The sequence below is a fragment of the Rhea pennata genome, chromosome 25, assembly GCF_028389875.1.
Source record: "Rhea pennata isolate bPtePen1 chromosome 25, bPtePen1.pri, whole genome shotgun sequence".
Taxonomy (NCBI): domain Eukaryota; kingdom Metazoa; phylum Chordata; class Aves; order Rheiformes; family Rheidae; genus Rhea; species Rhea pennata.
The window spans coordinates 1,529,346-1,547,354 of NC_084687.1; the positions used below are offsets into that span (position 1 = coordinate 1,529,346).

The 18,009-nt window shown below is 38.8% G+C and overlaps 1 protein-coding gene across 1 annotated transcript in view; it reads left to right on the forward strand.

Moving 5' to 3' along the window:
• Positions 1–18,009, forward strand: part of IPO9 (importin 9) — a 40,076-nt gene that overhangs the window by 8,096 nt on the left and 13,971 nt on the right. Inside the window, exons 2-13 of the mRNA XM_062595062.1 lie at positions 1,786–1,847; positions 2,440–2,526; positions 3,479–3,680; positions 4,132–4,220; positions 4,491–4,577; positions 6,174–6,293; positions 11,664–11,764; positions 12,969–13,027; positions 13,530–13,681; positions 14,590–14,688; positions 14,872–14,978; positions 16,185–16,324. Of these exons, the coding sequence (XP_062451046.1) occupies positions 1,786–1,847; positions 2,440–2,526; positions 3,479–3,680; positions 4,132–4,220; positions 4,491–4,577; positions 6,174–6,293; positions 11,664–11,764; positions 12,969–13,027; positions 13,530–13,681; positions 14,590–14,688; positions 14,872–14,978; positions 16,185–16,324 (1,305 nt within the window). The remainder of the gene's footprint in view (positions 1–1,785; positions 1,848–2,439; positions 2,527–3,478; positions 3,681–4,131; positions 4,221–4,490; positions 4,578–6,173; positions 6,294–11,663; positions 11,765–12,968; positions 13,028–13,529; positions 13,682–14,589; positions 14,689–14,871; positions 14,979–16,184; positions 16,325–18,009) is intronic.

The window sequence follows — 18,009 nt, forward strand, 5'->3', positions numbered from 1 at the left end:
TTTTTGTCATTGGTACACTTGTAGGTTACCAGTGATGGCAGTGGGGAGGCACTGCGGTCTGTCTGGAGAGCAGACCTGAAAATTAAGAAGGTCGTGGAAAACTGGAGAGATGGCCTGAAATCAGAAAAAAAAAAAATCAGTGAATTAATTGCAGAGTGCTGCACCTAAAGGTTAAAAAAAAAAAAAAAAAAAGCGTGTAAACTTGAAAAATTACAGATTTAAAGATTGCAAAAAAGAGTTGGGAGTATTCATGAAGAGCGACTGTGTGAAGTTGTTGCATTTCTTTGGGCTACATGGTTCATTTATACCTTTTAAAAACACAGCTAAAATTCAATGTGGTATTCAAGCCTGGAATCTTGCACACAGCTAGAAGAGTAACTGTTGCTACAGTTAAGAGGAATATTGTGTTAAGTACATCTTATATTGTGTTAAGTACATCTTAGAATGAGGCTTGCTGTTTTTGCAGCTCACGTAAGTCTTTAAGCGTGTTCTCTGAAGAAAGGTTGAAGGAATTGGGTTTGTTCAGTGTACATAGGAAAGAAGGAAAAAATTGTCTTCCACCCCAGAGAAGTCTGTTACAAGTAAGGTTGTGCTGTATTGTATTTCTTGTCCACCTGGACAGGAAAAGAAAAAAAAAATCAGCTTTTTTTTTCAGTGAAGTGTGTGGTTTTTGTTTTTTGTTTTTTTTTAAGTGGATGTTAGGAAAAACTTAAATAACCACATTAGTGAAATGCTCTAATATGTTGCTAGGGAAAGTTTCAGAAACTCTTTGAGAACAATTTTCAATACATCTTTGCCAAGAATTGTTCTAAGCACGTTTAATCCTATCTCTGGAAGTGAGGTTGGACTAGATGAACTTAGGGCATACCTTCTGCTCTGCAGTCCTAGAGTTAAAATGTTGCAAATGCATTTCTTAAGTGGACTAGCCCAGTAAATGAAATGTTTAGTGAAGACGTCAGCTACTCAGAACTTAATGTTGCAACAGTAAGCAAATTTGTCAAGGCATATGGATTTACTATACCAGAACAGCTGCTCTTCTAATTTTTTTGATTCCCTGTGTTCAACCATCAGAATTGGCAAAAGCATTTTATTTTTATCTTTGCTGCAGAATTTGCTCTGTATTTAAAAGGAGCTCATGCTTTTTTTGCAATAAGAAATTTCATCCAGAAGTTTCCACACCCCTGAGTCCTGGAGTTTGTGACTAAACAAGCTGTTTGAGGTGTTGGCGTGTTAGATGCTAGTGCAGAGTTTGCACGGGAAAATCCTTAGTGTGTCCTGAGCTGGCCTTGGGTAACTTTGAGGACGGCTTACACGTTGGTACCAAATGACTCTGTGAGTGAATGGAGGTTGTCTGAGAAAGGACTGCTGACCGAGAACCCACCCAATTACTCCATCCTGCATCTTTTGCATGGGTCTCTTGTGTAGGGACTTGACTAGTGATGATAGGCTGTATATAAGGTTTTTTATTATGATTTTAAAATCATTTGCTTGTTATTAAAATGAGTTGAGAAACTTACCATGGGAGAAAGAAATGGGATGTTGCAGGGGGGAGGGAAAAGTTTGTGTAGAGAACTTGGGGGAGAATTAATGCTCATGATTCATTTGAGAAGCTCTGCTTTGGAATTGTCTTCTCCTTCCCATGTGTGACTCATTCAGTTGGTATTGCATCTTTCTCCAGAATCTTGACTAGCTTTACTGCGTGGGAATAAGAGTTTTGATACCAGTGTTTTTTCTTTTTTTTTTTTTTTTTTCTTTTTTCCCCTCCCCTTTTTTTTTCCTTTGCAGAATTTGGTGTTCATTTAGCAGAACTGACTGTAGATCCCCAGGGAGCTCTGGCCATCCGTCAGGTGAGTTTTGCTGAAGCTGTAAAGCTGTAGAAAGAAGTTACCTGATAATTTCATTGGTTTGTACTGTATTCTCTCATGCTTGCAGTTGAGATGTTGGAGGTAGTTTCCCGTTATTTCCTTTATTTTGCTCTGGAATTGGCACTTGGGACAGTGCCATACTGGGAATGGACACACAGGAGCTTTATTAGGTGGATGGTGGGCATCAGCAAGCAGAGATGTAGCTTCTCATTGCAACAACTTTTTTTCCTGAAAGTCTTTTTCCTTTTGAAAAGGAAGATTTAAGCTCTTTATTTCTTTAGTTACAGGCAAATCGTGGCCTTTAGCATGTGCTCTTTTAGAGGTTCAGGAGAATAAAGCTGCCTTTTTGCATCAGGATGGAGTGGGCCATCTTTCTCAGCAAGTGGCTGTCGGTTCATTTTTTCTCCCGCAGTAGCTTTTTGTCTATTTTGCAAAGACTTTTGCACTTTTGGCCTGCCCTGTCGTCCCTCCAAAAGCGACATGGTGGGATGGGAGACCAAGCAAACAGGTCCAGGGTAATGCTTTCTGTGATTGCAAAATCTGTTGTTGATTCACAACCTCTCTTCTAATATAGCTAGCATCCGTCATTTTGAAACAGTATGTGGAAACTCACTGGTGTTCTCAATCAGAAAAGTTTAGACCTCCAGAGACCACAGAAAGGGTAAGACTTGGTTCCATGTTTTGTCCACTTTGAGACGTTTTGTCCAAAGAGTGTTAATTTTGTGGTTCATTTTAAGTGTCAAATCTACTTCATCAAGCGTTCTCATGTATTATTAGAAGGTAATAGCTTCAGTTAAGATTTCTGGGCATTTTCCATTCTAAAAGTCTGTTTTCAGTTGCTTAAAACAACACTAGACTTGAGAAGCTTGGGCTGATTTCTGTAAGAAAAACTCAGCCATAATGTTTCTGCTGCTACAAGAACAAGGAAAGCTGCTTTACAGGTTTTAAAAATATTAATTATGGCAATCTTTTTTGTTAAATCTTGTGTTTTTTTGGCTTGGTACTTGAAAGCTATTTTTCCATGACAAATTTCAAGTTAAAGGTCTACAAGTTTTCATTAAAAATACCCAACAAATTTAATCTGTTCAGTAGAAGTATTTCTTAACAGAAATAATGGCTAAAGATTCCAGCTCTACCACTTTGACTGTTGACCAGATCATCTTTTAATTGCCTTTTAATTAAGCTGAGTTTTAAGTGCTGATTTTTTTTCCTCCTGTCCCTTCAGAGTTGGGTGACCAGTTCTCATTTACTAAAATCTTCCAAAGTAAGCAAACTCTGCCCCTGACACTAGAATGGGAATTTATCTCAGCTAAGCCTGAATATCTTCTATGTAGATATTTACTTCCTATCTAATTGCAGCTGTGACCTTGAAGAGGCTATTTACTCTATGCTTGCCTGAATGTTCTGTGTGAGAAGTGATACATTACAAAAACCATGCAGTTTTTCACAGTAAATTAAGGGATGTTCAAATGTACAAGTTTCTGAATGTTCTTTTTGTAAAACTAATGCTGAATCTGTATCAGAATACAATTGTATGTATAAAAACAGTTTTTGATGGTAAATTGTCATATTGTTGAGGATCTTTTTTTGATAAATAATGTTATTCTCTACAGGCAAAAGTTGCTATTAGGGAGCTTCTACCTAATGGACTGAGAGAATCCATTAGCAAAGTGCGCTCAAGTGTTGCCTATGCGGTTTCAGCAATAGCCCATTGGGACTGGCCTGAAGCCTGGCCTGAGCTTTTTAATCTCTTGATGGAGATGCTGGTTAGTGGGGATGTGAACGCAGTGCATGGAGCCATGCGAGTGCTTACAGGTATGTGTACATGGGAGCTTTGGCAAGGATGACATAGGAAACCCTTCAGTCTTTTTGTTACTCTCAAGTTGTCATTTTCACTGCAAAATGAAGAAACTGGACTTGCTTCTTTGGGTTGGGTTTCGTACCTTTTGGTCACTGCTAAATTCTGTTGCTTGGTAGATGTCATAAAAGCTAAGGAAGAAGTGCTGATGTCAATTATATGTTATAGGTTATAGTTCAGAAGGAACTTCCATTGTAAGGCCTTATTTTCTGGATAGTTGCTATTTTGCATATTTTTCTGCTGGCCTTCACAGGTTGCCATGGATATGGCACACTGCAATAGTCTAGTCAAGAATAAAACAAAGTTTTCGATGTGTTTAGGATTATTCAAAGATCAGATTGTCTGTGTTGTTATTGCCCATAGTTTTGTTTTCTTTAGAATAACTTCCTGTATTTTCTCATTTTCTAGAGTTTACTCGGGAAGTGACAGACACACAGATGCCACTTGTTGCTCCTGTTATTCTTCCAGAGATGTACAAAATTTTTACAATGGCAGAGGTATGGTCTTCATTATTAGATTAGTACTAGATGGAATTAGGGAGAATCTTTCTTAATGAGAGAAACATTGGATTAAAGATTAAGCTATATTGTAGTAAGAATTGGACTCCAAGAATTTTTTCTGCTGATATGATGATTGATGGCAGCTAGTGATCTCACAGAAATGTTACAGCCAAAAAATAAAATAAAAAGGAATCAAAATAAAGTAAAAGTAAATAAAAAGAAATAAAAGTATATTGTGTTCCTGATATATTCATAAATTTTTTCTAGGTGTATGGTATACGCACAAGGTCGCGTGCAGTGGAGATATTTACCACCTGTGCCCATATGATCTGTAACATGGAGGAATTAGAAAAGGCAAGAGTTTAACTTACCCTACAATATGCATTGAATTCAAACTGAGTGGAATGCTATGAAAATGAAACATATTGGAGAATTTTGTACTCCATAAACCATAATTCTGCAATCGCTAGTATGATTAAATACATGTAAAAATGCTAACTCCCTCTTTTATTTGCATGTCTTGATCCTATGACTTGGTCTCAATAACTGAGTTTTGAATTGCAGAGAAATCAACAGATGTTCTTATGCCATCTCAGATCAGGGGTGTTGATGTGCCGAAGAGACAGTGTATCATCCCTTTATCTGGGAATCCTTGTCAAACACTTCACACCTGTCAACCAAAAGCTATGTCCTAAATAATTGCCAGACCTTGGCAGTCTGGGTTGTGATGGGCAGCTTTCTGGCCCTTGGAGTAGGCATTGGTTACAAGCTCCTGATATTTAATTGATTGCTTTAGCATACGTGTCAGCAATGTTGTTCTTGAAGAGGCAATGGGAAAAAAGTAAAGAAGAATAGGCAATTAATTAAACCACTAAGCAATTGATGCATATAGGTCTCCTATCTAGCTCTGAGGAGGTCAAGGATTTTTATATGGTCTCTGACAAGTAGATTTCTCAGCACTCCCCAGACGCTGAATAATTCTTTAAAAATTTGGGTGGTAGAGGATGGGAATGGACAACACTCTTAATCTAGCGTTGTCTAGATGGACAAGTCTGTGCTGGGTGGCTATATCTGCTTTTTTTCTTCCTGTTTGCACTTTAATTCAGTGTAATCTTTTACGAAGTTCTAGTAGTTACATAGTATCTCTACTGCACTAAGTCACTTTTACAATAATATCCTGAAAACTGTACCAGTTTCCAAAAGATAGTATGTAGTCGCTTCCCTTTGTCTTATTCTGGAGACCAGGTGGAGGTGTCATTTAGACCGTAAACAAAACTCTTTCTGGCTTTTCATAACTCAAATTTCAATAAATAGTCTTTGTTTAAAGCATTAAGGTGATATTTTATAGGTGAATTAAGTATATAACTTAGTTGTCTTACATATGGAGTTATGACAAATAGTCTCAGTAAAGATATTTTTGTCCAATATTAACTGCTGTGCCAAGCACTGCTTATGAAGTGCTTTAACAGCTGGAAAAATACTTAAATTTCCTAGGAAGAATCATCACAGTAATTCTCAGGCTGGCTGGTGATACTCAGCTCACAAAGAGCTTGTTTGGTTTTGGGAGAGTGGCTCAGAGGGAGGCGAATGCCATTCTCAGAGTTCGACTTTAATCGTGTTTTTTTGTTTGTTTGTTTGTTTGTTTGTTTTTTGGTCTAGTCAGCAGAGTGCAGGGCAAGAGTCATCTAACCAAATGAAAGTACCTTCTTTGACTGGAAGTGACTTACACCTGAGACTCTCCTGACCAGATTGTTTGGATTTATATGTAGTGATATCCAAAATTAGTATTTCATGTGACATTACAACATTCTGCAGTTCTCATGAGCCTCTGTTCTGTTTTGTAGCAGAAAAGCACAATTTCCTTTGCTTTTAATGCTTTACTTGTCAGATGTGTGACTTTATCTGTTCCTGTATCTAGAATTCACATGTGCTTGCTTTGATTTTAACCAGGGTGCGGCCAAAGTCCTGATTTTTCCTGTGGTGCAGCAGTTCACAGAGGCCTTTGTTCAGGCTCTGCAAATGCCTGATGGGCCTACATCGGATAGTGGATTTAAGATGGAGGTCTTAAAGGTAAGTCAGTTAAGACTAATCATTTCTTTATTGAAAGTATTTATATAAGAGGATCTTATCAATGTCTACAAATACCTTAAGCAGGGGGTTTCAAAAAGGTGGAGCCAGACTCTTTTCAGTGATGCCAAGTGACAGGATAATAGGCAAGGGGCACAAACTGAAACAGAGGAAGTTCCACCAGAATGTGAGGAGGAATTTCTTCACTGTGAGAGTGACAGAGCACTAGGATAGTTTGCCCAGAGAGATTTTGGAGTCTCCTTTTCTGGAGGTACTCAAAACCCGCCTGGATACAACCCTGTCTAACATGCTCTAGGAGACCCTGCTTAAACAGGGGGGTTGGACTACATGATCTCCAGAGGTCCCTTCCAACCTCAGCCATTCTGTGATTCTGTTAATATGTCGTCAGTTGGAATAGTTATGCTGGAAAACAGAGAAACCTGAGTGCATGTTATCTCTGCTAGTACTGGCTGTGTTGTGAGTTGTAAAGTTTATTGGCTACCAGTGCCAGAGAACACTGAAATAAATCATTCTGTACTGAAGATATCTATGATGAGATCCATAGGGATATCTTTGTCATTTGCTGATCTAAGGCATTTTAGATATAGCTAGTCTGGACACAGTACTCAGTAGTTAAATATCTTTATTTTAAAGATAATGCAGAATTCTGCTGCAGTGAAATTTTAAAAGCTGCTTTTGTGTAGGTGCTTTTCCAGAACTTGTTTGCTCATTATTACTTATCTCTGCAAATTAGCAATCAAAGGTCTTTGTGCTCTCCCACTTCCCTTAAAAAGGAAAGAAGATTGGATTGCAGAGCGTTACCCCTGCATCAGTTTATGTAGCCAAATAACTGTGGTTTGGAGTGCCAGCGTAGGTAAGGTGCTTTCCTTAACAGCTGGGAAAATGCTGGAGTTCTAGTATGGATTGTCTGCAACATAGGAAAGAAAATTAGAAAAGCTCAAAAACATGAGTTGCCGAACTAAATCCTTACCTCAGCACATGTGCAAGGAAATAAAAGATCTAGGATATTTGAGTGGTAGTGTTGGGGTGCATGAAGATGGGCAGCTGAGGCCCGTTCAGCCATGTTTTCTAAGGAAAACGATAAGGCAGCGTTATTGACGACAAGCATCAGAAGCTTTTCACAGTGACTAGTGGCAGTGCACACTGCCATGTGCACATGTACTCGGAGGTTTAGAGGGGTGCTATTATACTGTATAAGCTGGCAGCTACTGTGATGTTCAACTTGCTTCCATAGCCCTGTTAGAGGCAGTACCCTGCTTACAGCATTCTCTCACTTCTGCTCCTATTGCCTTTTCTCAAGAGGGGATTGCAGATGTGGTCATCTGGAAGCAATAGAAGCACATTCCCCACTGCACAGAATGGAGCAGAAGAGAGTTTGAGACAGGCTGTTGGAGGTTTTGTTGAAACTGCCTTGCAGTGTTTTCTACGTGTTTACCCTCTGTGCGACAAGAACAGCACATTTTATGGTGTTATCCCGTCTGCTGGCAATACGCTGGGGTACCTGTGACAGATGGTAGTAAACTGGGAAGTTAACATAAAGGGATTTGGGGATACTCTGCAGGGGAATCTCTGTTTGAATAGGCTTCAGCTCAAGAATGGCTGTATCTGATTCAAGATAATTTTGTTTGGGTGATTAGGAAATAGAGAACTATGGTTCAGCCTGAAGTGAAAGCACTGGTCTCACTCTAACTGTAGACCAGCTCTTCTGTCAATGTTATATCCACATATTCTGCAGCAAGCTAGAGCCTTTTTTGTTGTTTAGATAACTATCCTTACTAAAACTGGAGCTATTTGTACTTTACGTCTGCACAGATGTATAGCAGTAGTCTTTTGAAAGATGTCAGAGGCTCAGGAAATACTTGAGGAATAGTCATCATGTTCTTGCTCTTCCTTAATTTTGGGCACCTGCTTTTGGCCACTGCTAGACAGAGGCACCACGCAAGAAAGGACATTAATCGGAACTGCTGTGTGATATTAAAGGCAACAGAAAGTCAATATGAATTTAAACAATAAATTTAGGATACCTGGTGACAAGTGGTTTGTAGCAGGCTTTTAGGGGGACATGAGCACTCTAGCTGTTGGCTAGAGGCAAGTCATGATTTCCTCACTTAGAGTTACTAAGCTAATGATACCAGTTTTCTAAAGAAAAATAGGTTCAAGTGAAAGACCTGTAAATTGCCTTCCCTTCCAGGAAGGCATATTTCAGAGTCATTGTAACAGAAGTGAGAGGCCTTGGGGGATTATTTAAGGCAGCTCTACAGATGAGATCCTTGCATGACCCTTGTAATGCTGATGCAATGGGGAGAGTGTCACAAAGATTTCTTTGATAGTAAATTTTCAAGTAGATGTGAACCCAGCTCTGTCTCCCCCCCCCCCCCCAATGGAGTGCTAGAGCAGGAAAGATTCCCCCCTCCCCTTCTTCCCTTCTGTCTCTTCAGAGAACCGTCTTCCAAGGTGAGTAGATTTCCCAGTGGAAATCAGAAGCAGCCCTGATCTAAAATGAGTTGTCTTACTTTCCATGTAAGACTATTACGCAGGACTGTGTTGAAAGCCGTACTGAGTAGTACTGAAGTGTATGCCTCTGCCTGATCCACTAGGACAGCTATCCTTTGAAGAAAGTAATTAGGTTGGATCACATTGTGGTGAACCACGGATTATTAATTTATTCCAGAATCTTTCCGAATGTAGTCACAAGTCTAGAAGAAGTTACCAGAAGCAAAGTTGGTGCCTTCAAACCTAAGAGATGAGAGGCTTGGAGGGCTCATGGCCCTTTTTGTTCCCAGAGGCTGGCCCACCTTGACTGATCTACAACATCTGAGCCAATGTGGTCTCTCCCGCAGTGGTCGGATGCATCATTACTGGGTCTCTGCTTTGGATGATGCTAGCCATTAGATTAGGTTAGTTTATGTATGACTTTTGACTTGTACCAGCGGGAGCTGAGGCAGCAAAGATCTGAGCTGGCTGATTTTGCTTTTTCATGTGTTTCAAACATTCATAGGAGCAGCCGTTCTGGCACACTTAAGGCTGTGATAACACTTCCTTAAGCCTTCTTCTTAACAGAGGAGCTTGCAAAAGTGCCATGTGTCTGGAGCCTTAATCATGACTTCGGTGTTGTCCCATGAAGAGATTTCTCACAGACTTTTGAAGCAAGGCCCTCAAGCCTTTCAGTAGCTTTTCAACTCCTTTAAGAAAATGTCTGATCTGTTTCTAGTTTGCACTAGACTTCTAATATTTCAAAACTAATTCAATTCTAGTTGGAGATTATAGAAAATTTAAGGTAACTGACTTTTTAACAAGTCAATTCCTGATGCATTAGATGTCATCCTTTTCTCTGTATATTAGTGTTTGATATAGTATATATGTCAAATAAATCACAAATATTATATATGTCAAATACATTTCAGATCAGATTCTTGAATACTAACACAAAAATATATTGGACCATGAAGGCTGGAAACAGAATAACACCAGTGTAATTCATTGTTTTGTTGTTTGGTAATTTATCTTGAATTGAATTGATTTGAGACTGAATGTGTTGCAACTAAATGGATTCTTGAGTCCTAATTCATATTTTGTTGTTGTTAAATAAGCCACTACTGATTGCTTTGAGAGGAAATATTGTGATTAAACATGACAGATAATAGAGTTAAGGTAGATTTTATGACTTGGGAATACAACTATGATATACTTAACATGCAGCAATTGCATCCAAAGTGGCAATTAACCAACAGTCTGAAGTATTTTAGAACCTTATTGCTTTGCTTATGTATAAAATCAGCTCTTTTGACACCTGCATGTGAGCTGGGTGGGAAAAGTAGCGCTTATACTTCTCCTTCTGTTGGAAAACTAGTTATGAAAAGCAGTTAATCTTACCATCATGTTCTTGTATGGAACGCTAGGTGGTAGCCAGTGTCTTGAGGGTAAGTTTAAGCTTGTGAGCAGAGGACATTATCTGCACCTGCTGCACTCTTGCTCAGTGTTTGGCTTGAACGCGCTCTCCAGCTGCTTGCTAGTGCATATTTTAGGATTTTATCCACTCATTTGAGGATTTCATCTCTACAATGTGCTGCATGCTGTCTAAAGACCCAAGCAGGAGGTGGAGCAACGAAAGGCTTTAACAGAGAGCTACAGAAGGGGGGTTTCAAGAGGTGCTGAGCAGTTAGTTGAAATTCAGTCAAATGTTAGCTTGCAGAATCGCTGCAGGGAGTTAAGAAGTTGTCTAAGTGCTCCCCCAGCAGTGATTTCAGTGAGTCTGTACAGTCTCTCAGGCTAGAAGTATGGATGCAGTCAATTACTGCCTAACTTAGCTGTTAAGCATCCTGCTTGGAAAGCAGCTTGACTTTGCCCTTAAAGATGAGTATGGATTTTGTGGAGTATTTAAGGGGTGGTGGAATGATCCGTGTGAGCTGGCAGAGGAGGATATCTGTAAAGCAATTCTTTTAGCTCAAACAAGCACTGGAAATTGGCAGAACGAGAGGCCAGACTTGAAATACAACATTTGACAGGAGAGAGTACTTTTTTTTAATGACTTGCGCTGCAGGAAAGCGATGAACTTGCAGATGGAGTCTGCTCTTGCTCCAACTGCAGAGCTATTGAATTGAAAAGCTCTGTTACCACTCTAGCTATGCTTCCTCCTGGTTGGAAGGATTGGCTTGGTGTACAGCTTATGAATAACTTGCATGGGGTTCGTAAGTAGTGGTGTATGAAATGAGCCTCTTTCGATGCTGTTGTGGCGTGCTGAATTTGCATCAGCCCTGCAGATCAGATTCATGTCCTCTGCCAGCACCTTTAGAAATTGAAGGGTTTTTTTTTGTTTTGTTTTGTTTTTTTTTTTTCCAGAGGCCAGTTCTGTCAGCAGCTCTCTTATGTAATGCATCTAACACCTCCTAGATTCAATCTTAAACTGTGTGTCTCTGAATTATGTCTGGCTGCCTGCTCTTGACAGCCACAGTGACAGTGATGCAAGTATTAGAATTGTTTTCTTGTAGAATTGTTTTCTTCTTTCTGGAAAGTGAATGAGTTTTTTTTTTCCTATAACCATTAATGTACCCTGCAGCGATATGCAACATCATTGCTGCTCAAAGACAAACTGTTGAATTTGTTCTTCCTTTGTTAGCACATTGAAGTAGTTTGTGGTAAGAGGTCTGTTTGTACAAGGGCAGGGGACAAGGACTGCATGGTTAGGAGTGAGACGCGGAGGAGACCTTTAGCTTTTTGGTAGCAACAAAACACTGGAGCATCTCAACTGTTCATGAAACTGCAGCCTGCGACTATTTTGTGGTGATGTTCCCTGGTTTTGCTTCTGACTGATGCTCTTTTCTTCTCCCCCACCCCCTCTATTTTTTTTTCCAGGCTGTGACAGCGTTAGTGAAAAATTATCCAAAGCACATGATTTCATCGATGCAGCAGATCCTGCCCATAGTTTGGAATACCCTTACAGAAAGCGCAGCCTTATATCCTTTGCAGTGAATGGTCTGAACTAGGACAGACGGGCGCAAACTCTGCTGTTTCTCATATGCAGTAAGGAACTGAACATGATCGAAGAGCATTATACATGGAGTAGTCCACTGTGACAGACAGAGTATAGGAATCTCTTGTATACACTTAATGGATATGTCTGTTACTTCAATAGGTTCAGTAATGTTTCTTTTTGTTTAAAAGTCAGCTATGATCAGTAATGTGAGTGCCCATATTATACTGGCTTTAGAATTCTCTCCAATCTCTGCATTATTTCTCAGAGTTTTGGGGTGAAAAATGTCCTCTTCAAAAAGATGCCTAGATGTGATTTAAAGACTTCAGGTAAAGGAAAATCGACAGTGTTCCTTGCTACAGTGGTAGTAATGGCTGCTGAAGTATTTGATTTACCTTTTGATTTTTTTTTTAACTTAGTCATTACATTGCAACACAATCTGCTCTGGTAGTTTTCCCAGAACATGCAAAATGACAAGGCAAATCTTTACATAAATAATTAATTCAAAGGTCACTTTTGTTAGCCTTTTACTGTGAAACAGTAATCTTAACACCAAGCTCTCTTGTAGCTTTTTAAAAAAACTTTTGGTATAAAAAGGCCAGAAATAGCCACTATGTTGCAATAATAGTGTGAAGGTTGACTGAGATTTTTCTATACAATTTAATCAGTGGCTATTTTCCTAGAGATACAGATCTAGCCCTTCTCATAACGAAGTTATCTGCACAGTTTTGTGTTTCAGAATTGTGCTATATATTGGATGGTATGCTATTAGGGCTTAGAAAGGGGTATTGAAACTGGAAAAGTAGCATTAGTCAGAGGTTGATTACAGGAATGGGTTCTTACTCTTAGGCAGCAGTGAATTGTTGAATTGGCTTATTTTTTCATGGAAAGATTGAGTTTGAGTGATTTCATTCTCAACATTTTAATAAAGATGAAGCTTTAGGTTACAATTCTTGAAGGATTTGGTTTAAATGAAACAAACAATCTCTAAAGGACATACTAAAGTCTATTTGGAGCTCAGCAATGGCCAGAATTAGAAATTTCTGTAGCATATCTTCCATTTGAAACACTAACTATGCTGTAAAGTGATAGTTTTCTTAAAGTTATAAAAATTTGAAGATTTGAAAAGAAATTTCTAAATAGATGCAGCTCTCTAGAAATGCGCGTATTTACTTAACTCTGTCCACTTATGTGAGAACAGAAGTAAATTATACAGAAGAGGTGGAGGACCCCGTGGATTCTGATGGTAAGAACTTGCTGAACTGCACTTTATTTTAAAGAGGAATGGAAATGAAGCTTACCTAAATATTACTGTTACCAAAACAGTGACAGAAGCACTTTAGGAATTCATGCTTAATGGTACATTTATGGTATTAGAACAGTATACCTTACTTTCTTTGCATGTTTAGTATGACTGTGATGAATGAAGCTGTGTAACTTCAGAGTTTCTAAAAACTCAGGGAGTTCTGCAACAATCTTGAGGTGAAAGTAATGGGACAAAAGAAAGCTGAACAGGTTTTAGGTTGGGCTTGATCAGTTTAAATGAGGGACGTGCAATGAGGTGGGAGGAAAACAGGAAGGGTTGAGGTCAGACATCCTCCTGGAACTGCTGCCCTTGCTATTCCAAAAGTGAGAACAAAAATTATTCTGTCCAACATGCTAACAGTTTGTAATTATATCTGACACCCATTTATATCTTTCTGTATGCTGGCATATTCAGTCATGTTCTTTGTTTTCACTTACTTCAGGTGAAGTTTTGGGCTTTGAAAATCTAGTTTTCAGCATATTTGAATTTGTTCATGCCTTGTTGGAAAACAACAAATTTAAGAGCACAGTGAAGAAAGCCTTGCCAGAGCTGATCTATTACATCCTTCTTTACATGCAGATCACAGAGGAACAGGTGAGCACATTTATCTGGTGTAGAAAGCAAATGAGATGAGAGGTTTAAAACAGCTAATGTCATAGGAAGTATTTCAGTGGATGGAAGCTGTTGTAATCTAATAGGCTGTTCTGTCACTCTGCTGTGCCAGGAATTAGGGCAGTCACATCAAAATGTTTCTCTGTGGTAGCGTGGATAGCAAATGAAGAAATACACTGTGAAAATGCGGATTATCCTGTGAACGAGGTGATTGGATTTGTTTGATAGTGAGGGGATGGTGCCAGCAGTGTGATACAACTCACTGAAATTCTGCATGACTCCTGGCCTCCCAAAGCTGACAGCCATCTTCAATTTCTGTTGTTTAGGTAGGCATGCATAAAAAGAGGCAGTCTGTTAAAGATTCATCTGCTTCTTCCATTCCTCATCTATAAGTAAAGTCCTCTGTGTAGTGATGATTCCAGGTCAGTCATAAGTCCACTCAAATTCTGATTGCAAATGAGGAAGCAAAGAGCAAGATGAACTTAGAGAAACTTTTGAAAAAGGAGAGGTTCTCTCTAATTACTGAAATACAAGATTGAGATTTATAAGAGGAAAGAGAAGTATCAACTCCCACAGTTCTCTTTGGCTTCAGCTGGAATGTTTCTTTCTGATATCTGAGCTTGATGTTAGTGTAAAGGAGAGGGAGCCCTAAGTCTAACTCTGATCTTTCATTCTCATGAAGAGTGCAAGAGAAAATACTATCCGGTCTGCATGCTCTGCTCAGTCTCTCTCTTTTTTTTTTCTTTTTAGATGCTTTATTTTGTGTAGTATGAATTGGAATATGTATTTAAAAAAAAAAACAGTTGAAGAAGCCTTTGAGGACATTGTATGGCAGAGAAAAATATGAAAGCAGTGTTGCAACACTGAGATTGTCCCTTTCTGTCTTCCAGATAAAAGTTTGGACTGCAAATCCACAACAGTTTGTGGAGGATGAAGATGATGATACTTTTTCCTATACAGTGAGGATTGCTGCACAGGATCTGTTGCTGGTATGAAAAGCATTCTGCATTTATAAGCAACTAAAATAACAAGTAAGAACAATGCACATGAAAAAGAATAGTTGTGACCTGTACTCAAAGTCATTGCGTATTTAGGTTCAAATGGGGCAGCTGGAGAAAAGTGCGGCTTTCGAAAATCTTTACAAATAAGCATTATCACTTCCCTCCACACAGGCTGTGGCTGCTGATTTCCAAAATGAAAGTGCAACTGCTTTGGCTGCAGCAGCTACAAGACATTTGCAAGAAGCTGAGCAGGCTAAAAACAATGGTGCTGAGCACTGGTAAGGAGATGGGGCCGGCGGGCAGGACACCGGTGTGAATGACAGGTTCTTTTACAGTATTGGATGTGGCAAAAGTTATTTGCATTTATTTCATGATGTTGCTGCTGGTGGACAAGAATGAAATTTGAGAACTCTTGATCAGAAGAAGAACAAGGACGTGCAACAGTTTTCAAGCCATATACAGAAATCTTCACCTGGTATACTTTCACCAATTCCTAGCACAAACTAGCTGTCCCCAGGCTCGTTCCCTCCCTCCCTCCAGACCTCTGACAGTCCCTAAAATATATAATTGAAAACTATAGTTAAAAACATATGTGACCTGAAGAGAAATTGGCCTGCTGTTCAGTTAATTAAGCTCAATTTCAGGCATACTTTTTTCTACTTGTTGTAAGGAAGAGATTTAGATGCTGTACACAGATGTATGTGTTCGCTTTGAAAACTTTAGTTGCAATCTCTAATGTTACTTGAGGAGAATTTAAAGAACACCTTGTTGCTCTTCCATAACTATTCTCTTTGAATTTCATAAACGCGGACACTGGACTAAATCATTATTTTGAATATTAGTGTTGGATTAGCTGCTCTCTGTATAGACCAGTAACTGGAAGTCTGAGAAATCAGACCCTATGCGAGCCCCCCACCATCCCCCCAAAATATACCATTAAGTCTCAGTGTGCTTTGAATTTGGTGAACTTAAAGTATGTTCAATTTGCATTAAGAAAGACTTCTGGTGGTCTTAATGCTTCACAAATAAAACCAAGGAGAATTGTCATTTGCTCCAAACACTATTTCATCATAATTATCAAAATGTAATACAAAAATAGAAATTATTGAATCATCAATGTACTTGATCTCTCAGTGCTTCTGAGTATAGAATAATTAAGCAAGGCACAGCTGGAGACCTAAGCCTTCACACTAGATTCTCATGTTATTTCATTTTGTTTTTATTATGAGAACAAAAAGTATTACAAGAAGTAATGTTCACTGAACTATTAGTTTAAAAAGTGATGGAGAATGCTGCCTATCCATGATGAGTCTCCAAGTCCCCATCGTGGAGGTTTTTGAATGTTCGTTTCTTTCCAGGCCTGTTCTGATACTCTGGGGATCAAGAAGATAGTTGTGGGAGCTTAGACCAGAAAATCTTAATCATTTCACTTTATGGAGGCGATGGTGAGGAGAAAACTTAAAGGTCTCTGAATTCTTTTGCAGGTGGAAGATACATGAAGCTTGCATGTTGGCCCTGGGCTCTGTGAAATCTATTATTACAGACAGTGTGAAGAATGGTAGAATACATTTTGATATGCATGGCTTCCTGACAAATGTTGTTCTTGCAGACCTAAACCTTTCAGGTACATTGGTCCTTGCCGTTACTCAGAGTTGAGTTTTTTCATTACAAATAAAAATACCTGATCTATCAGGTTGCTGCATGCATATGGCATTTTGGAATGCAGTTGTGCATGTTGTACACATGAAAGGATTTAAAACTTATCTTCTCAGTTTGCAAGTGCTATCAGGTCTAATATGAGTTGTTTAAATGTGAGATGCTATCGTTTCAGTTGGTATTCACTATTGTCTGGATGCTTGAGCCTGTAGGTCTTGAAGATGGAAAGGAGATTTATGTGGGGAACTTGATGGGAAATAACTGCTCCATTCCCTTTTATCTGTTCCTGGCAAAGACACCAACAGTATTTCATGGGCTTCAGAATTCCTGCAGTGCTGTACCATCTTGTTTTCTTTCACCTGAGGGCTGATCCTCGTTATACCAGATAAACTCAAATAACAGGATCCTGCTCAACTAGGAAAGTTGTGAACTCCCTAGGGTTCTAGTTTCTATATTGTTGGACACCAGTGTTTAGGAAAGCCAAAGCTGTTGAAAAGTGGACCTCTGAAGTGCTTGCAAATTAAACTTTAGGAAGTTAGAGCCTATATAAGCAGTATTGGTGATTCCATGATAAGTTGTGTTAATGTAGAAAAGGCAGATTGCTGGATGTTTTCATCAGAGCAGGAATTTATTTGGCTGATTACAAAGAATTTCTCTTTCTTTTTTTCAGAGGTAATTTTGAATATGGAAATAGAGTGCAAACTGGAATATATGAGAAGAAACAACTTTAGCTGTTCATTTATGTGATGTTGCTGTAAAGGAGATACTGGGCTTTAGAAAGAGGTCCTGGTGTTAGTATAGATGATTCTTAGAGAATATCCGTTCTGTGTTTACTAGTAGCAATTAAACAAATGAAACGTTTGCTCCTTTTAATACTTGTTCAGAAAACAAAACTTACTACTAATGTATCTTGCGTGCAGTTTTTGACATCTTCATCTTAAAACAGATACAAGAGTATCTGCAGGGGGTATAAATAATGGCAGCAAGTATACTGAGAGATAGTAAGCAATATCTGTTTGAGGATAGCCTACATAGATAAGGACAGTTCAGCCTGAAAGGTGGAAGGGTAGGTGTGATAAAGGTACCTCATATCATGATAAGTGTAGAACAGGTGAGTAGAGAATGAGTGTTCACTCTTTCCTAGTGCTGCTAAACATAATGTTAGGTAACTGTGAAGTGATGACTGGAAGCTAGAAAAGCGCACTTGGGGAAGATTCATTCTATACCTGCTCTATTGCTCTTGTTCTTTTTCCTAAGCATTTCATATTTGCTGCTGTTGGAGTGAACAAAACAAAATATTGAGCTAGATTAACAGGGATTGGTGGAGAAAGCATTCCTTCTCTTCCTTTTTTTTCCAAAGATCAGCAAAGCAGGTACTACTGTACTGATTCAAGTGTAACTAGCTAAGACATGAAGTTTTTTCAACAAATGAGAAATTATTCTTTGGAATAATTAAGAAAATCTAGATTTTGCCTGTGAACAAAAGCACTTTGTATTCCCTCATACTAGTCTTCTGTTCTGTGTTGTATCTTATTTTCCCAATGGGATGACAAATCTTGCATAACAAGTGGAAGCAGCTAAGTTTCAAAATTATAGAACTTATTCTGAAACCACTGGGGTTTTTTTTGTTTTTTTTTCCTTTTTTTTTTTTTT